Source organism: Natator depressus, chromosome 13 (genome assembly GCF_965152275.1).
Source record: "Natator depressus isolate rNatDep1 chromosome 13, rNatDep2.hap1, whole genome shotgun sequence".
Taxonomy (NCBI): Eukaryota; Metazoa; Chordata; order Testudines; family Cheloniidae; genus Natator; species Natator depressus.
The window spans coordinates 8,373,577-8,393,926 of NC_134246.1; the positions used below are offsets into that span (position 1 = coordinate 8,373,577).

Consider the following 20,350-nt stretch of genomic DNA (forward strand, 5'->3'; position numbering starts at 1 on the left):
AGTGGCATGGGACCTGTGTAGTGCACTGCTAGCCATGCTTTTACGAAATGGGTTACTTCTGTCTTCCTGAATGCAAGGCAACTGGGAAACTTTAATAACAAGCCCTGAAGCCAAACAAAGTTTGCCTGGGTTCTGATATAGAGCTAAAACCCAGACCAGGTTTGTTTGGAGGATTCCCAAGGACTGAGTTTCAACCCAACATGAGTGGAGTTTTGAGCAATCTTTGTTCTTTCCTTTATTTACTTTCCTAATATTACCCTGTCGTGAAGCTACCTGGTACTATAGTCTGGTCGATGACCATGGTTTCCTTCCTGATGGCAGAGTAACTGATGCCCTTCTACTCAACTGTTTTTCAGCATCATACAACTGGCATCAACTGTGAGAGGTGCATCCCTGGGTACTATAAATCCCCTGACCATTCGATAGACTCGCCCTACATTTGCTACCGTGAGTATGGGCTGCCCTGCAGGCTAGAGACGCAGCTTCTAGACTTCCATTTAATAGCTAGAGGAGAGCAGCCCACGCTGTCGAACGGTGGGGTGTTTGGTGCTGTGGACCATCAGGGGCTGATTGTCCAGCCAGCATTAAAATGTGCATGGTCACCTGTCTTGCATGCACAAACTGCATGATCTCATAAAGGCTCATGCAGAGGGAGCGTGTGTCTGTTGTTGCAATCAGCTGTGGATGCACGTTCAAAGGCCTGAAAGGGGTGGAAATGTCTGACCCAATAGAGGATGACTTTCTGAAGCAGGAGATGCTTACGCACGTCTCTATGGGAAATCCAGATCATTCTGGCAGTCTTGGTGTGTTTGGTTCTGCCACTTAGTTTGGTGGCTTTTTCCATCCTCAGCAGAGCCTGCCTTAGCTGTAATGCAGCCAGAATTGCCACCCTTTCAGAAGCAAGATCCTGAGGGGCAGAGCCCAGCTGTTTGCAGCCTCCCCTCAGATCCTGCAATGCAGCGATTCCAAGATGACTGCAGCAGCAGCAGCAGCAGCTCCACCAAGCTTGAACCATTTTAGAGATAGACGCACCTTTTATTTTTGAAAGGGACTGCGCTGTATGTGTATCAAACTTTTTAGCTATGCTGCTAGCCTGGTTGTTGCTATTAGAAATCTCTTGTGTTGTGTGAACACAGACTGGGAAATGAGGGTCTCTCTCAGTAATGGGAGCTCCAAGTGACTTCTCCCTCTCCCTCTCCCTCTCCAGGTTGTAACTGTGACTTGGAGTTCACCGATGGCACCTGTGAGGACCTCACAGGTCGCTGTTACTGCAAGCCGAATTACACCGGGGAGCTCTGCAATGCATGTGCAGAGGGATACACCGACTTCCCACACTGCTATCGTAAGTGCCTTGTTCGCATGGGAGGGCTGTATCAGCGGCACCTGCAATTGCAGACCAACCCAGCACCTTGCTTTGGCAGGGAAGCTGGGAGTTAGTGGGCAGTGGAGTCCTTGGGCTAAATCGTGGATCTTCACCCCCGTTTTTCAAGTCGGGAAGAAGGTGACCTTTCGGGATCCAGAAGGAATGTTGCTCATGTGTTGATTATTTGTTTTTAAGTCGGTTCGGTTTTGGGCCAGTTCCAATGTGGGGCTCGAACTGAGCACAGATGTAATGTTTGCAATGGCTCTCTCTCCCCACAGCTGTTCCAGCTTTCTCTCACAATGATACTGGAGAACAGGTGCTTCCGGCTGGACAGATAATACGTAAGTCCTGCTGTTTTTATCTCTTTTTGAGCTCATTCCATATACTGCAATTATTATTATTATTATTATTATTATTATTATTATTTATTATTATTTATTAGTGTTCATTATCATTGTAGCACATAGGCCCCAGCAGACATCAGGGTCCCTCTCTGGTAAGCCCCAAAGAGTCATGTTGGAAGAGACCATCCCTGGCTCAAAGAGTTTATAGTTGCCATTGACACAGCAAAGGGAGGGAGAAGGGAAATAATATTATTCCTATCTTACAGGTGGGGGAATAGAGGCACAGAACGGTTTTGGGCTTCATGCAGGAGTCTCTGGGGGGAAGTTCTTTGGCCTGTGTTATGCAGGAGGTCAGATCACACGTTCATAATGGTCCCCTCTGGCCTTAAAATCTGTGATTGAGGGACCTGTCCAAGATCACAGGGAATCTGTGGCAGGGCTGGAAACTGAGCCAGGTGCTCCTTAGTCCCAGTCTCATGCCTTAGCCACGAGACCATCCTTTTCCCACATCTGCGTGTACTCACTTTCTTAGGCATCGGGGGAACTTCTAAACCCTCTGCCAACACCTTCCACGGCTGCAAATCTGCCTTGCGGGGCATGCGCTTCTAGTCTGAATGTGACCATGGTAGTTTAATGCTTGGCAGCAAACTTTGTGTAAAATCACTTGCTGTCTCTCTCCCGTCCTTTCCCTTCCTCTCCCTCCAGCCTCTCTCTCGTAGAATTCTAACCCCGCAAGCTCATGACTCATCTCCCCAGTCTTTTTGGGTCTCTTTGCTTTTCCCACAGACTTCTCCATTGTTTCACGTTTACTACAGATAACCTTTTTCTTCCCTCTGATATTTTAATCTCTGTTATTTTCCAGGCAGGTTTTTCTTTGCTGAGCTGGAATCTCTCTTTCCCTCTGGTTCCCACCCCTTCTGTCTCCCTCTCCCCATCTCTTCTCTTGCCCCACCCCCTTTCCTTGGACCAGGGAGACCACGGTGCCAAGAGAATCCAACTTGACTGAGCTCTGCTGGGTTCGCGCTCTCGTGCATCCCAGCTCTGTGGAGCTCTGAAGTGCTGTTCAGCCTTGGGGTAACCAGATTACACTGTGTAACTGGGGGATGCTGCTGTGAGCCAGCCCTTGAGACCTGATGGAGCAGCTGCCTTGATTATCTGAAGGTTTAGGGTCTCCTCACAAGACCCTTGGGCAATGGGGCTGTCCTATAATGAATCATCACAGCATCCTGTGAACAAAGCTTCATCCCCATTTACAGAAGGCATTCTAGCCAGAGCTCCTGCTGAGAGACAGAGAGAGAGGAACTGACAGAGAGTCACTGGCACAACTGGGGTTTGAAGCTAGGAGTTTCTGGCTCCCTGTCCTGTGCTTTGCCCATGGGCCCAGGCTGTCAGCTGGCGGAGATAAGTTAAGTGCCTTTTGTTCCTGTCGCCCCCTTTGCAGACTGCGATTGCAACGCCGCCGGGACGGAAGGGAATGCCTGCCGCAAAGACTCTCGAAGGGGAATGTGTGTGTGCAAACCCAACTTTCAGGGAGCTCAGTGTGATCAGTGTGCACCTGGGCACTACGGACCTGGCTGTCAGCGTGAGTGACTGGGGCCTATCATGCCGGTTTTCTTGATGTTCTTGCAAATGTCTCTGGTGGCTGCTCTGAACCGCACTGCTGGAAGCACGCACCCCTCTCCCTGCTGGGAAAGGAGAATTCCTCAGTCCTGCTTCAAGTGACAAATTCCCTTGACTTTAGCTGAGATTTGCCAGAACAGCCTTGACCCGGCTGGATTCCCTTCCCCTTGCTGGGGTACTCTGCAGGAATTCCCCATCAGTTCAACAGTGGGCTCAGATGCTCCGGCAGTACAGTGCATTACGGCCATTCCCACATGGTTTCTTCAACTGCTAAATGGATGAGGGGTCGCTTTGGGTTACATTTCTCTCTCTTCCTCCTCCCCCCCTACCCCCCATACTCCTCCATTAAAATGTCAGTTTATTTTAAATCTGCTTCTCCTGCATCCTGAGAGGCATTGGGGCTGCTCGGGGTTTAACACTGTTAGCAAAGGCCTCTGGAGTCAACACCTAGTGAGCTTCCAGGACTAAAATCTTGGGCAGGGAGGGGGGCCTTTTTAGCTGTAGTTCTCGCACAGATGAGACTTTATTATTCTGGCCCAATCTTGGGAGATGAGTCCAATGAGGCCCCCAGGGCAGCCCTGCTCATCCAGTAGGCCGGTATACAGGACTTGGGTTCAGCCTGCACAGGGCTCCCTCGTCTCTGTCTGAGCCTCTGAGAAAGCACCTTGATCTTTCCCCACCCCCCATGCGCACCTAAAGCTCCTGATCCTTTTCTTTCCATTCCCCAACCCCTATTGCCAGCCCGCTGCCTCCTCCGGATCCATGGGGGTCCTTCCACATGGTCCCTCCATCACTGACCTTTCTGCTTCCACCCAGGCTGATGGCCTGTTAATGAGGAGGCAGGATGCCTGAGAGAGCACAGGCAGGCTGGGGAGGAAAAGTAGCTAAAGGCCTGGGCTTCCTTTCACTGCAGTGAGGAGATGCTTTCTGCTGGTTCCTAAAGGGGCTGAGAGTTTTAAGCCCAAGGATGGTGAATCTGGGGGCTTATTCCAGTGCAGAGCCCACAGCTGCTCCAGGCCATGCCCACCCGCCATCCTGCAGAACTCCTCCTCGGGCTTTGGGGAACAGGCAGGCATTTCAGCTTCAGATTCTAATAAACCAGAGCTCTGGCCCCATGGCTTCACTGCTCTTCCTTGAAACACCCCCTCTCCCCCCAATTTCTGACCTTCCCCCCGCCTGGCAAAGTGCCCCAGGACGGAGACACACACACAGACACCCCTCTACCTCCCCGCCAGCTGCATTCGTCGCATGAAATCTTGGCTTGCTACCCCAAAGAGTTTGAATCTGGGTAGCCTCTAATAGGAGGCCTGGTGCTGTGTTGGGATTAGTCAGGGCTGTGAAACAGCAAAGGTGCCTCCTGATTCCTCCAGCGCCGCAGGGACTAGCAGGCGCAGCAGGTCACGGGGCTCCATTATTCTTTTCCAGCTTGCCAGTGTTCAGGCTCTGGCCAGTACGATGGCACCTGCGACAGCGAGACCGGCCAGTGCCTGTGCCGAACTGGATTCGAAGGGTATTCATGTAACCAGTGTGCACCCGGCTACTTCAACTACCCTCTCTGCCAATGTGCGTAACTCTTCTTCCTTCTCGGATGGGCAGGATTCCCTGCTGTGGGGAGAGGTGGATGTTTACCCTCTGGACTTAGTATTATTTATTTGTGTTGTGGCAGAAAGCACAATATCTGTTACTGCAATTGAGGGACCCCCCCGTCACAGGAGAGCAGGTGGGCAGTCTACTGAGAGCAAATCACTCCTGTCTAGTCACTTACTATTAGTTATTATTTGTATTCCCAGAGCGCGTAGGAGCCCAGTCATAGCCCAGGACCCTGTTGTGCTAGGCGCTTTGCAGATGCAGAACAACAACAACAAAAAAACAAACCAGTCCCTGCCCTGAGGAGCTTACAGTCTAGGTATAAGACAGGACCAGTAGGTGGATACTGACAAAGTGGGGAGAACAAGGAAACAGAGACAATATTAGTGTGGTAGGCAGTCATCTCAGCCCACCAGTGGCCTAACTGTGTAGGGATCACAGCACAGGAGGGTTTTGGAGAAGGCAAATGCATTAGTTGTACGGCAGTTTATGTCGAGTTCCTCCCAAGGCTTGGGCAGCTGGGTGAAAATGTAACAAATGGGCAGTGGATACATCAGGGGGCCAACGGGGAGGTGGGAGTTGACATCTCACTAGGCTGTGCAAGATGGTAGGTAGGGTGGGGATAGGCCATAAAGGACCTTGAAAGTGAAGAGAAACAGTTTGTTGTGATGGAAAAAGGGGAGCTAGTGGAGGGATGCAAACACTCCGTATTCAAGCACTGAGCAGTGCACCCAACACTTGTCTTGGGCACTTAGTGCCAACGTTCTCACTCTGGCTTAAAAATTTCCTCCCTGTTGTACCTTGAGCTTTGCTCCGTGCTCTGGGTGACGTAGCTCCAGACCCCTTCCCCACGGGCTTTTCTCTGCTTTGCAGTGTGCGGGTGCAGTGCTGTTGGGACGCTGCCAGGAGGCTGCGACTCAGGTGGGAGATGTTTCTGTAGGCCTGAGTTTGATGGGCCTCGCTGTGATCAGTGCAGCATGGGATATCATTCCTACCCTCGTTGCCAAGGTATGGTGGAAACAGTGGCTTGCGGGGGCGGGGAGGAGATGTGGATGGGATTGAGTGTCAGCGGATGATTTTGAGGGCCTCGGTTTTTGGGTACTCGCCTTGAGACCCCTTAGTGGGACCTGACTTACAGGAAGTGCTGAGCTCTCACCCTCTGAAAGTCACGACCCTTTAGAGGTGCTGTAAAGTGGGCACCCAAAATCACTAGTCACTTTTAAAATCTTGGTCCAAACCCCCTTGATTTGCCTTATAAATGGTGCAGACTTGGATGTCCTTAATGGTGTCAGTGTTTGGAGCACAAAGCTGTCATTATCAGTCCGTCTTTCTCGATGGAACTCCTGTTCTGATACTGTTTCCAAGCATGTTTTTTTTTTTGTATTTACACATTAACCTACTGAACTTCCTCCTGTTGGTGAGCTTTGAATGGACTGTAAAATCCTGGAGGCTTTTTTCCTGGTTTGGCTGTGACTTCAGGGAGAAGTGTCCCATGGTACTGTGATGGTTTTTTAAAAGGAAATTTAGTTCTGGGGAACAATACCGAAGAGATCCCTTGGAGCGGAATGACAGGTCTGCACAGATAGTGCCAGTACAAGTTTTACGCTCTTGCCCTGCACCATCTCTCAATCTCCGACTCTGCTCCGAAAGGACCGTTTCTGTGAGTGGTCAGCTTCCAGGTCCCACCGCAGATGCTAACAATGGGGCCAAATAAATGAAAACTGCAGTGAATTTTGTGTGTGTTTGTGAAGTGGGGATTTGTCCACTGAGAACTGAAGAGCGAGAACTGTCACTCAGTTCACCTGGATCACTGAATAGCCATCCAGTGGGAATGCTTTGGGTTGCTACAAATCGGTGCTTGATTGACACAACTAGTGATGCAGAGATGAAAAGACTCGGGTCCGATTATTTGTCTCTGTGCTCGCTAGTCCCCCTTCTCAAACCTCTCTTTATTCGTGTGCCCTTCTTTTGCAGCTTGCTCCTGTGATCCCCGGGGCTCAGTGGATAACAACTGTAGCCCAGCTGGTCAGTGCCGGTGCCATTCTAACTACGCCGGGCACACCTGTAGCCAGTGTGCACCAGGATTCTATGGGTACCCCAGCTGCCTACGTGAGTAACTCCCTTCACATGGAAGATTTTGCTTATGGTCTTGCAGAGTAGAAGCAGTGTGTTCCAGACGGGGAATGATACATGCTGCTACATGCTTTGCATTGCTTTGGCTTGACCCCACCCTGTTCTCTCATCTCCCCAGGGCCCAGCTTTATATTAGAATCCAGACTGGGTCTTTATTACTGGAGGAGTCAGTTTTTATTACTTACTCTTCTCCTATTGGAATAAATACGTTCTCCAACAAAAGCGTTTTCTCTTGCAGGTTGTCTCAATTGCTAATGCTAATCCAAAGGCCATGGTGTCTGTCCCATAGAGTTCATTGGTAATTGTTAATTACAAGGGCCCAGGTCCGCCCATTCTGGTGTCCCAGCCCCCAGATACATGGAGTGTTTTAGGATTGGATTTGCAAAATACAGATCTGAATTTCCATGGGACATACCGAAATCCAGAATTATAGCCCTCTCCCCCCAAAACCGGCACAGACTGAAGGAGAAATGCACACTGAATTACTCCAGTTTGTTCCAGTGTTTGACCATCTCTAGTCAAGTATCTTATTAAAGTAAAATGTTTTGAGCTGTGCTGTGCTTTCAGAATAAAATGCCAAACTGTATGTTCAGATTTCACTTCAGAACCAAAGATTTAAGGCGGGATTCACAAATATATATCACTCCACCTGGGCCAGGTTTCAGGTGCTGAGGAGGGATTTCTGGCCTCAAGCAGAAGCTGTGTAAAGCTCTGAGGTCTTGCATAATTTTGAGGTAAAGCCACCATTGCGGCTGAGTTCCCTGAGCAAAACTCGAGGGTGCAAACCCCAGCAGAATCAAAACACAGGGCCGTTCTGACAGAGCCAGCCTGATCGTTCTCATGGCTTGAGCGCATCTAAGCTGTTCTTAGCTGCTGACTGTGAATGCTGGAAAACCAAGAGACCGAACCCACCAGCCCAGTCGAGGAAACACAGGCCTCCCTGGGGATTGTACTGAACCCCCTCCAGCTTCAGACAGGCCAGGAAACAACCGGCTTGTAAAGCGTTTATAAAATGCGATGAAGATCTTCTTTTGAATTGCTCTGAAGGCAAAATGTTAATACTTGGTTTTTATCCCTTAGCCAAAAGGTTTAGTTGCAGCAGGTTTTAAATGCACACCTCTCATTAACACCCTGCTCTCTTGATTCCCCAGCTGTGACATCACTCGGATAGATCCTCTGCCAGGATCAGAATGCCCTCTGTGGGTACGTCTACACTGTGATAAAAGACTGAGGGCACGGCTGTGGCTAGCCTGGGTTAGCTGGCTTGGGCTCACGGGGCTTGGGCAGCGGAGGCAGTGCCGTGGGCTTTTTATTGCAGTGTAGATGTACCCAGAAAACCCAGTGCTGCTGCCTGTGCTCCATGAGTAGCCCCTTACTGTGCGTGCGAGCCCACTGTGTCTCACGCTGCTCTCGGTTACACCAGCCTAAATCCGCAGGAAGTCTGCTGAAGCCAGTGGGGCTACAGTAAGGGAAAAGGGGTGAGAATTAAATGAGAATCAGGCCTGTTAATTTCATGTAACTCCCCCATCCAACCCTGATTTTCAGTGGGTCTGCTTGCGTGGGGCCCCATCCAAAGCCAATTGAAGTCTTTCCATTGACTTCAAAGGGCTTTGGATCAAGCGCGTAGGGCGGTGCTATTCATGTGAATCATGCCCCTGCATTAGTGCAGGTGGCTGCAGTGCAGTGTGTATTATTAACTATCCCCATCATGCCCTGGGCAGAATCTCCCTCTCTGCCCCTGCCACCAGTCAGACTGGAAAGCCAGATGTACACTTATGCCTCCCAGCAAGAATTTACCGCTCATTAAAAAAATGTTCTGTGATACAATTTCCCTGAAGCAACAAAACAGCAGCATCGCGCCTTTTGCACGGTGCTAAATGTAGAAGCCTGGGTGGCAGCCAGCTGGCTTAGCGTTCACAGCAAAAAGTGATGCCGGCACTATGCCCTTGAAGAGGCTGGAGGCTGGGATCAAATTGTGTCTCTGGGGTGCAGCAGCCACTTTATTTCTTTAGATGAAAGAAATAACAGCTGAAGTGCAAACGGGATTTAAAAAATAGACAAACTGAGAGAGGGCAGTAAGCCGGAGTTTGAAAATCCTCCATTGTTTTTCCAATACTAAGGATGTTTTGCTATTGGAGGAGGCCAGTTAGGTGTCAGAGACATTTGCACATTTACTAGAAATACGTCCACAAGCATCTGAGAGATGACTGGAAGCGAGAGGGCTGAATCTGTCTGGGACCAGGCTAGTTGACGACGGCTACACGTCTGCTGGGTGACATTTAAGTTGAAAGGGCAGTGAGATTTCGATATGCATTAGAGAGAAGCAGGTTGTCCAGGAGCGTAAGAATGGCCCTACTGGGTCAGACCAATGGTCCATCTAGCCCAGGATCCGGTCTTCCCACAGTGCCCGGTGCCAGATGCTTCAGAGGGGATGAACAGGACAAGGGCAATTGTGAAGTGATCCATCTCCTGTGTCCAGTCCCAGCTCCTGGCAGGAAGCAGCACAATCATTTCCCAGCTCTTTTCCAGGACTTTTTGTTCTAAATTAGCAAATATTTTTGCATCTGTGCTACTAGCTCATTACTACACGCTGGCCCCTCCCGGTGCGTCATGTTCTACGGGTGCTATTTGAGAACTCGTGGCCCCAGGCCTTGACAACTGAATGCTGCTCTCAGATGTTGGGTGTAATTGGCCCTCACCATGTATGTGATAAACTATGTGGCTTTTGTTGTTCTCACTAGCCTGTGTGCTTTTGATTTTAATTGTCAAACGTTGAATGTGAGAGGCATGTGTCCGCTGAAGTAAAACATTTGTTGTAATTAAACTTTATACCTCATGTCTGAGGAGGTTTTATTAATTGGCTGGTTTAGCTATAGAGAGAGTCAGGCAGAGAGGGTAGCTTAGTGCCCCTGTTTTTCTTCTATGGGCCAGGTTCCCAGCAGGACTACATCTCCTAGGATGCACCATGGTGGGTCAGCAAGAGGGGGAGACTGGTGACTCAAGGGAAATGTAGTCTAGCCAGGGAGCCTAGCCCATAGAGGTGAGACTGGTAGCGTGAGGCAGTCTGAACTACAGTTTCCAGGAGGCACTGTGGTGGCATTTCCTAATCAAGGGTTTCTGGAAAATAAATAAATAAATGTTTGGTTTTTCACTGGAAAGTGGAAATTGGGAAATGTTGACAAATTATTTAAAAAAAAAAAAAAAGGAAAGAAAGATTGGGTAAAAATGTTAAAGGGAGAGGAGGGAACATTTTCCGAGCCATTCTGTGGACCACATATAAGTCACTTACCGCCTTTGAGCTAACAGGGCTCAGTCTGGCTCTGGCAGTGGACCCTCGTGCTTTCAGATTACTAGTCCTGAGTTCAGTTCCCGATGCTGCTGACTCAGCGGGAAACTGTATTATCTTATCCCCACTTTGCGCCCTCTAGCCGAAATGCACCAAGCATGGTGGGGTGGGAGTGTTTAAAGAACTAAGTTCCTGCTTTGTTTTCTGTTTAAAACAAATGCTTTTATTTTAATCTGGGCTGTGAGTCCCTGTTGCCTTGCAGCTCTCAGCCTGACTGCCCACCTTTCCCTGTTCACCTGCAGCTTGCCAGTGCTCCCCAGAGGGCTCTCTCCACGGCACATGTGATCAGGAAACTGGACAGTGTAGCTGTCGCCCCAAAGTGGCTGGACTGCGCTGTGACACCTGCATGCCAGGGGCATATGGATTTCCACATTGTGAAGGTAGCATTGTCTTCCTCCTCTTTCTGCATGACTTGGTACAGCACATTCATCCAGGGCTTCTCTCTACACCCTCGAGCCCAGCTGACTGTACCGGCCAACACTCGGAGCACTGTGTTTAAAAACACGCTAATAAATATGCAGGCCAGTCATCGACCCAGCGAAAGCTTAAACACAAAAGAACCCCCTCCCCCCCCCCAATCTGCTCCATGAACAGTTTCTCAGTGTACGCACAGGACGACTCGGAGCATTAAGGGGTCTGTTTTAAACCTGCTACAAGCTGTGCTTTTCCTTGCAGTGGGCTCCTGTAACCCAGCAGGGTTAGCAACTGCAGACCCTTCCCTGTCTCCGGTGAGTACTTCATGTGCCCCTCAGTCTCTGTGGGCTGCTTTGGGTTTCCTTTCCTGCAAACCTCTCTTGGTTTTTCTTCTCTGGTCTCAGAATTTCCTACTGTGTCGCAGGCTCTGCTCCAGGTGCAATGCAGAGAACGGCAGCTTCCTGCTCTGCAGAGTAGTAGACCTCTCATTTGTCCCCTGAAATGCAGGTTCTGTGATGCTGCTTGAGCCCCTGGCGTTCTCGCCTAATCCTTGTTTTTCCCCCCTTTTCTCAGGGTTCCTGTGCGTGTCGGGCATATGTCGAAGGTCCAGCTTGTGACCGGTGCAAACCGCTCTACTGGAACCTGACTCCAGATAACCCCCATGGATGCACAAGTAAGGAACTTACGTATAAGAGGAGTCTTTGGGAGGCAGTCTGTTCCTCTAGGGGTTTAAGGCCCAAACCTAGGCCTTGGGAGGCCATCTCCATTTGAGTAGATGTGATTCCCTTTTCTCCATTCCCATCGTTTCCACCTTCAGTTATGATACGAAGAGTTAGCATCCCAAGTGACGGGACTGATTTTGTGATCCACATTTAACGGGGGGATGGGCCCAACCTGGGACCCTTTTGAAAAGAATGGATCCAAGGATTTGTTTTGCCAGCTCTGCCAGGATCAAACTCAGCCTTTCCCTCAGACTTCACACCAATACAGGTTTTACGTGTGTAAAACAGGAATGTGCGCTTACAAACGTCCATGTGCAACGTCCAGGGCAAGCTTGAGGCTGTCTGAAAATCCAGCCCTTAGTCTGTCCTACTCTGGTTAGTTTCCATCCATAGTAGAAGCCAAGAGCTGGTTTATTTCCTCTCTCCATCCTCTTGGCTTCTATCATGTCTGGTTTCCTCTGCTGCAAGGAACGTTGGTGTCAATCTGAGAGTTTTTAATAGTCTCTCTCTCTCTCTCTTCAGGCTGCCAGTGTGATACCAAGGGCACCATCAGTGGAGTTGCAGAATGTCAGCAAGTAAGATCACCCCCAAAGTTCCCTGTGTAGGACTAGATTCCCTCCCCTTCCTTCTCCCCCCCATGCTCCCTTTAGAGTTAGAAAAAAGCCCTTCATGTGTGTAACAGCTGGAGCTCTCCAAACCTGGCTCCCACAGAACCACTCTCCGTTTACATAGTGTCCTGTCCTGACGCTGTCTGCTCAGAGGTTGCACCAGTGAGTTCTGGGTGCCCTTTGTCAAGCTGAAACTAGAGATCATTTATCCACATTGACCCCCTCGATCTTCTCCTGGCGCAGCAGCCTGGACTTGCATGAGGACCTGGGTTTAGAGCAGAGGTGGGCAAACTACGGCCCATGGGCCACATCCGGCCCGCAGGACCGTCTTGCCCGGACTCTGACCTCCTGGCCGGGGAGGCCCCGGGCCCTCCCCTGCTGTTCCCCCTCCCCCACAGCCTCACCTCGCTGCGCTGCTAGCGTTCTGCAGGGCAGCATGTCTGGCTCCGGCCAGGCGGCACGGCTGCCAGACATGCTGCTCTGAGTGGCATGGTAAGGGGGCCGGGGGGGTTGGATAAGGAGCAGGGAGCCCCGGGGGGCAGACAGGGAGCAGAGGGCCTTTGGATGGGGCGGAGGTTTATGGGGGGCGGGGGGCAGTCAGGGGATGGAGCAGGGGGGTTGGATAAGCATGGGAGTCCCGGCGGGTATGGATAGGGGTTGGGGCAGCCAGGGGACAGGGAGCAGGGCAGGTTGGATGGAGGTGGGGTCCTGGGGGGGCGGTTAGGGCGTGGGGGTGTGGATAGGGATCGGGGCAGTCAGGAGACAGGGTGGGAGGTCCCGGGAGGGGGTGATCAGGGGACAAGGAGCAGGGGGGTTGGATGGGTCAGGGGTTCTGAGGGGGGCAGTCAGGGGGCGGGAAGTGGGAGGGGGTTGGATGGGGGCAGGGACCAGGCTGTTTGGGGAGGCACTGCCCTCCATACAGTTTTGCAACCCCTATGTGACCCTTGGGCCAAAAAGTTTGCCCACCCCTGGTTTAGAGCCTACATCAGGATTGAGGAAAGAAGACATACAGTCATTCAGAGTTTGTGCTTTGGCCTATGAGAAATGGAAGAGTCCTATTATTAAAAAAAAGAAAAGGAGTACTTGTGGCACCTTAGAGACTAACCAATTTATTTGAGCATGAGCTTTCGTGAGCTACAGCTCACTTCAATCCGATGAAGTGAGCTGTAGCTCACGAAAGCTCATGCTCAAATAAATTGGTTAGTCTCTAAGGTGCCACAAGTACTCCTTTTCTTTTTGCGAATACAGACTAACACGGCTGTTACTCTGAAACCAGTCCTATTATTGTGTATGTATTGCAGTTGCACCTAAGGATCAGGCCCTCTTGTGTTAGGTGCTGTACAACAAAAAGACAGTCTCTACCCCAAAGAATTTGCAACCTTACTATGTAGTAATCCACTCAGAGCCCAAGCTAGCTGGAAAATCTTTGGCAGAAGCCTTGGAGGGAGACTGCAGAGTTATTTGACAGGGGTGGCAGGCGTGCAGTCTTCTCAGTAGCCATCACGGTCTTTGTTGTATCTGTGGGGCTGGGGAAAGTTAAAGGCCTCTGAATAATATGGTGGACCTCAGCTACATCCTGCTGCCCATGGACTTGATGAAGACTGTGGTTTTCCTAAGGAATGTTCTATGGTAGCTTGTGTTAAGGGATTGTCACTAAAGTCTTGTCGAGAATGGGAATTATAGCCAGTGGTGGTGGTACCCCGAGACAGCTCTACTAGTGCAAACCCCGGTGTAGGCATGCTGTGCCTGTGCAAATCGTGATTTTGCTCTGGCCCCAGCCCCCTTTTACACCAGGGCAGTGCATCTGCATTGGGGGAAGGCCCCAGGGCAGTTACAATGGTGTAGCTGTAACAGCACAGACACTCCTCAGTGAGGCAAGGCCGGATTATCTCCCCAAGGCAGCTCGCACAGAATCGTAGAATATCAGGGTTGGAAGGGACCTCTGGAGGTCATCTAGTCCAACCCCCTGCTCAAAGCAGGACCAATCACCAATTTTTGCCCCAGATCCCTAAATGGCCCCCTCAAGGATTGAACTCACAACCCTGAGTTTAGCAGGCCAGTGCTCAAACCACTGATCTATCCCTCCCCACCCCATACTGCTTGCCTATCCTAGGTAAAATGGTATTGCTCTCCATTAAGTCTGTGGCAGTGGGCACATTATAACAAGGATTTAGCTGTTTGTAAGGGGAGTCAAGTGCTTCCCTTCTTGTATGTTCACCATGCTGTTAAATAGTCTAACCTTAGGTATTGATCTGGCCCCAGTACAGTATTATTTATTGGCTGCATTACGGGAGTGCTTACGAGCCCTACTCATGGACCAGGACCCACCCCATTGTGTTAGCATCTGAGCACCCCGCAGTCGTTACTGGATTTCTCCTCACAACACCCGGTGAGGTAGGGCAGTGCTGTTAGCTCAGTGTACAAGCAGGGAGCTTAGTCTCATGCTTTCCTAGGGAAGCTCTGACAGACCTGGGGATTGAACCTGGGTCTCCAGAGTGCCAGGCCTGTGCCTTGACTACTGCACCATCCTTCCTCTCTCGAATGCTGGCTTGGTTGTGCTGAGTGTTGAGGAGGGGCAGAGCCACGCCCATGGGGCGCTGACTAACCTGGTTGTCTCCTAGGACAATGGGCAGTGTTTCTGCAAACCCAGCGTCTGCGGCCAGTTGTGCTCCACGTGTAAGGATGGATCATTCAACCTGGACCATGCAAATTACTTTGGCTGTCAAGGTGGGTACCCTTCTCTCTTTCATGAGGTGCTAGATCTGCCAGCTGGTGGAAAACCGAGCAGAGGAGCTACATGTCTGGGTTCTGTGGGACAGAGTACGGAGGCCTGGAAAACAAAGCGGGTGAGAGCAGAGGGTTGGGCTGTTCTACCAGAAGTGATAGAATTTGAGCACCTGATTTTGACCGGAGTGGATCAGATGATCCACTCGTTCACTCCCCTCCCACTAAGGATGGGAGGGGAACCAGGTGAGGGTGGATGCCTGGACTTTACTACTTGCCTTACAAGCTTGTACTTCTGTTTCCCTGTGTGCACATTAATGCCGGTGATGAGGGGCGAAGCAGCAGAGGCTGCCGCTGCCTGTCGCCCTGCGCAATGCCCTCCCCCTCAGTGATGCGCTACCGCGGTGGCGGTGGTGGGGGATCGGCGGTGAGCAGGGCTGCTGAAGGGGTTTGTGTTTAGAGGCCAGGTCGGAGCTTGGAGGGCTCGCTGAGAGGATTGGCAGGCCTGTGTTCTTCTCAGCAGCCACCAGCAGTCTTGAAATAGCTCAGCGCTGCGCTGGAAGAGAAGCTGATCCAAGCGGGGTCCGAGCCAACATGAAAATGGATACAATGGAATAAAAATAGAGACCTCGGTGGCCCCGCCCTTTGGCATGCGACTTTGATTAGTGCTATTCGGAGCTCATTAATGTCCATGGAATGTAAACACGTGTTTCCTGTCCACAGGCTGCCGGTGCGACGTTGGTGGGTCCATCGGGACGGCGTGCGAGGCGAGGACCGGAGCCTGTCACTGCAGGCAGAATACACAAGGCCCAACATGCACCCTGTAAGAGGCTGGCTGTCACTACAGAGCTGCTTGGTGTGTTCGCTCCTTGTTCCTTCAGCTGGAGACTTCTCCAGCGCCCCCTCCCCAGCTAGCGGGCCATGGCCTTGGAACGCTGGAGGCTGCGCACGCCTCCCACCCCCTGTCACCACAACCGCTGCCACACACCTACACCCTGGCATGTTCACCCCTTGTTGGGGACCCTCCTTTCCTGCCCCTTCCGTCCCTAAACAGCTGGAAAGAAGTAAACTCCACTCCAGCTTCTCTCCCCATTATTGGGAAGAGGGAGTCCCATACAGCATTGATATGGAGCTGACAGGTGCAGACACCATCCCATTTGCTGGCTTCTTGGGGGCCCTCCAGGATGCAGCCAATCGTGGGAGTAGTGTGAAGTGAGTTCCCTGGACTGTGGAAACCAGGCTTGTAATTATACCTATTGACTCTCTTTTCCCAGGCCTGCAAGGGACCATTATTTCCCTGACCTCCACCACCTGAAATTAGAGTTGGAAGAAGGCACCACGCTGGACGGCCGGGCCGTTCGCTTTGGCTACAACCCCCTGGAGTTTGAGAATTTCAGCTGGAGAGGATATGCTCAGATGTCTCCCATTCAGGTATGATTTACGGGCCTAGCCCCAGCCTGGGCTCCCTACCGGGAGAGGACGCAGAAGGCTAACCATTTGAAGCACTGTAGACGTGCGTCTTATTTTAACCCAAAGAGCTGCTCTAAACCCAAGGTCATGTGGTGGCCAGAACAAACAGTGCAGTGTAAATATAGTCTGTTTGTGCAGATATTTCCTGTAGCATTAGGGACAGAATAGACTGATGAGAGGAGATATCCTAATTCAGGAAGCCCTGCTCAGGAGGTCAGACTAGAGGATCACAGTGGTCCCTTCTGGCTGTATGATCTATGTATCCTAATCCAGTCACTGGGAAGCCTCCTATGGGGCTTTCTCTATACAATGCCCGCAGGTTTCCTTAGGGCCCTTTCACCTGCTCTTCTCTTTCCTGCCACACTCTACGTAACCCCCTCTCCCCGACCCCAAAAAGGAAGCCACTCCTTTCCCATTACCCTACGCAGCTTATGCCCTTTGTGGCTGCTTTGCCTGGACTGTTGTCGAGTGTAGATGATTTTCTACATGGTCCCTAGGGGCGAGGCTGTAACAGCCACTCACATTGCTCCCTCCAGCTTTTCCCTCTGCGAACCTTTCATCTGCACGGCCCCTATCCGAATGTTGAGTGTGTGTCGGAGGAGGTACAGGGCGGTTATATAGCAGCCATACAGGGTTGTCCTGTGTAGCAGGTTCTTTATCCTGACCCTTGCTCTCTCTCCACCTGCAGCTAGAAAATTCTTTGCTTTGCTTTGTTGCTAGGCTAGGCTGGGTTTTCAAAGGGGCTGAAGGGAGTTAGGCTCCAGATTCCCACAGAATTCTGGTGGGGGCTAGACACCTAACTCCTCTGGGCTCCTTTTGAAAATCCGAGGCCGAGCAACCAGAGACTGTTAAGTGAGTTGTTCACTTTGCTGCTGGCTTTGTTTGGTATCCACTGGCTGCATTAGAGACTCCACTGGCGTTAAACGTCAGGCAGGTGTGTGGCTTTTGCCCCTCTTCCATGTGAGCTCATTCCAATGTGCCCTTGAGCAAGAAGCTCAGGCTGTGACCGTGGAGCTTTAACCCTAAAACCTAGTCTTTAGCGTCCCTTGCCAGTATATTTTCTCAAGGGAACGGCCCTCCTTTATCGCAGCCAGTTTATCATGCCCGTGGAGGGTTTGATTGGCAAACCTCCTCTTGGTCCCTTGAGCCCTGGCACAGGAAAGCACTTAAGCATGTGCTTAGATCCTGTGAAAGTCCATAGGACTTTAGCATGTGCTTAATGTTAAGCACATGCTTAAGTGTTTTCCGAGACAGGGATGCTTTTCTGAATCAAGGCCACATGGCAGCTCTTGAATAAGTGCACACATCTCTCGGGGGTGTCTTCAGTCGGTATTGCTGGTTGGTAGTATTTCAAGTGTCAGAGAGAACTCTGTGATTTCCAGTTGCAGCCTCTCTGCAGACATTTGGGTGGCGAACCCATGAGCACAGAGACAGATGGCCTTGGAGCCGCCTGTGGGCTGACTGTAGTACAAAGCACCAAACCCATGTTACGTTAAAAATGGAGTCAAACCTTTTGTTAAAGTAACCTCTTTCCCTAGCTTGGAATATGCCCCCCAAAATAGCTCCTCCACCAAACAGCACCCATCAGTGCTAGCCAGCTTCCATTCCAAAGCTGACAGCTAGGAACGCTCTCCAGTTAAACACTGTGGCCCAGCAACCTAAACGCTAGCGTGTGAGAGTGTCTCGTAGGTGGAGCTGCTCTCCTGATGCATGCCCCCTGCCTCCACCTCTCCCGCCCACCCACCCATGGAAAGCATGGAGAGGGAGGAGGATAGGTAGGTGCTTGTAAAGTGCACTTGGTAGCACCTGTGCAACGCATTCTCTTGCTGCCCTTTTCCCCCTGTTAGGCTGCGTGGCTGCTTGACTCCTCCTGTGCTGTGGCATGTTGCTTAGGGAGCAGTCCCCCGAGCTGCTGCACTGGGGCTGGTGGCTGTTGGCGGTGGAGGTGATTTAAGGTGTTGCTCTGCTTCTCTCCCCTTTCTCTCTCCCACCAGCCCAAGGTAGTGGTGACTTTCAATGTGACCTCCCCTGACCTGTTCCGCATCGTCTTCCGCTACGTCAACCGGGGGCCGGCCAGTGTGGAAGGGAGGGTCTCGGTCCTTGAGGAAGGAAAGTTTAATGTTTGTGGCAACTGTAAGTGCGTTTCTCACTCTGAGACTAACCAAAACAACCCCGCTTTCTGCAACCCCTCCGAAACGCCACCCGTTGGGACTTCCTGAGCTCCTCCAGCGTGCCAGCCCTCGCCGTGTTGGCAGCTGCTCCCCTGTGTCACGCAGAGGGGAGGGGGACTAGAGAGAGAAGCAGGCAGGCAGGCAGGCAGGTACCGCTCTCCCACAGGACGGGTGATGGGCCCAGTGCCGGCCCCACAGTGACGTGTGCCCAATGTGCTTGTGCTTTTTGCAGAGTAAAGTCAGAATCACGGTAGACGTGAAGGAGGCAGAGCTCTATCTATTCCATGTCATCCTGAGGTATATTAATTCAGGAGGTGCCACTGTGTATGGCAAAATTACAGCTTATCAGCCACGAAGGAGAGGTAAGGGTCCCGCACTGCTTCCCCGCGCCACTGCTGCTTCCTCCCCTCCCCCCGCAGTCTCCTGTGGACGTCACCGTATGGCTTCACTCTGGAACTCCGGCCCTCCAGAGCCAAGGGCTGGACTGAGGCGGCTCGTCTCCCATTTAACAAGCCGGCTCCGCAGCAGCCACGGCCCCAAGGGGTGCGTGCTTGTCGACTCGGCCGGTATGGGAGGAGGCGGCATAACGTTCAGATGAGGCTTCCCTGCCTGGTGCCCCCGAAGAGACAGGATGGCCCGGAAGGCCCTTGCGGAGCCTGAGAGGAGTAGCTACGTGTCCAAGATGGGCCACACAGGTGGAACCAGATCCGAACATCAGCACTGGGACCCGGGGTTTATTTTTTCGGTCCCATGTTTCACTGGCGGTTGGTGAATGAAGTACCAGGACATGTAGGAGAGGGATGCACTTCGCCTGTCCGTACACTCCCTGCAGCCACCTTCTACCATCAGAGCACGTCGCCTTGCATTTTAAAGCCAAAGGCAGTAGCGGGAGACCAGACCCCCACTTCCTGATTCATAAGGACATGGTGAAAGAACCTGTTTTTTGGCCTTTGGGAAGTGCCAGGTGGCCTGGCCTGGCTGGTGTTTAACAGGGTTTCCCATTTGCATTTTGGCAGTGGCTCTAAGCTGGCTGCACAGGCTCCAATAACCCATCCTGTGCAGGCAGGGAAAGGAAGAGCCAGCAAAGACGGCTTGAAAGGCAGAGACCTACGTTTTGTATGTACCAGGAATCAGCAACGTGTAGGCAAGAGCACACGGGGACAGATGGTTTTGTTTTTTTGCGGAAGAGGATAAAAGGGCTTTACCTCCCTGCTAACTAACATGCACAGACGCACACACAGCCTACTGCTAATGCCTCCTCTCAGCTAGGCCAGGAGATGGGAACTGGGGTTCGCGCCTGTCATTGGCTTTCTCTTTTCTGGCAGCTCAGAGCCCGTCTGCTTCTCCCCTGGGCTGTTACCCAAGCAGCAGCTTTCTCTTTTCTGGAGCTCACGCCCCAGGAATGAGCATTGCCATGCCTGACCTGAGTGCCAATCCTCCTGGAGCTCTTTGCTTCACCAGAGCTGCCCTCTCTGTGAGACCTCACTGTCTGAGCCCCTGTGCTGCTCTCCCTTCTCCACAATGCACGATTTTGCTGGGTGGCTCCTCTCCCTCAGGCAGGGTGATTTGGCAGGTGCCTTGGAAGGGCTGCTAGCACTAGGCTGTCAGTGACAGCAGGAGACTCTAGGAGAGCAGCTGGGCATTGCCTCTGGCCCCCCTGCACTCCCAAGCTTGGAGTTTGAAACCTGCTGTCATACCCGCATGGCAGCATGCAACACTGCCACCAAGGTATTCCAGGCGGCCAGTGACTGATTGTGTCCCTTCTGGAACAGTCCCATAGGATGGCATAGACAAGGACTACTTTTTATAGGTTGGCTCAATAAACCTTATAGAAAAGTTGTCCCTTTC

The 20,350-nt window shown here is 51.6% G+C and overlaps 1 protein-coding gene across 1 annotated transcript in view; it reads left to right on the top strand.

The window, feature by feature from the left end:
• The window catches only part of LAMA5 (laminin subunit alpha 5), a 163,137-nt gene that overhangs the window by 87,226 nt on the left and 55,561 nt on the right, over nt 1-20,350 (top strand). Inside the window, exons 9-23 of the mRNA XM_074969645.1 lie at nt 357-447; nt 1,208-1,342; nt 1,642-1,704; nt 3,149-3,289; nt 4,753-4,890; nt 5,788-5,922; nt 6,889-7,023; nt 10,636-10,773; nt 11,069-11,121; nt 11,381-11,480; nt 12,052-12,104; nt 14,759-14,864; nt 15,585-15,684; nt 16,136-16,292; nt 18,326-18,464. Of these exons, the coding sequence (XP_074825746.1) occupies nt 357-447; nt 1,208-1,342; nt 1,642-1,704; nt 3,149-3,289; nt 4,753-4,890; nt 5,788-5,922; nt 6,889-7,023; nt 10,636-10,773; nt 11,069-11,121; nt 11,381-11,480; nt 12,052-12,104; nt 14,759-14,864; nt 15,585-15,684; nt 16,136-16,292; nt 18,326-18,464 (1,684 nt within the window). The remainder of the gene's footprint in view (nt 1-356; nt 448-1,207; nt 1,343-1,641; nt 1,705-3,148; nt 3,290-4,752; nt 4,891-5,787; nt 5,923-6,888; nt 7,024-10,635; nt 10,774-11,068; nt 11,122-11,380; nt 11,481-12,051; nt 12,105-14,758; nt 14,865-15,584; nt 15,685-16,135; nt 16,293-18,325; nt 18,465-20,350) is intronic.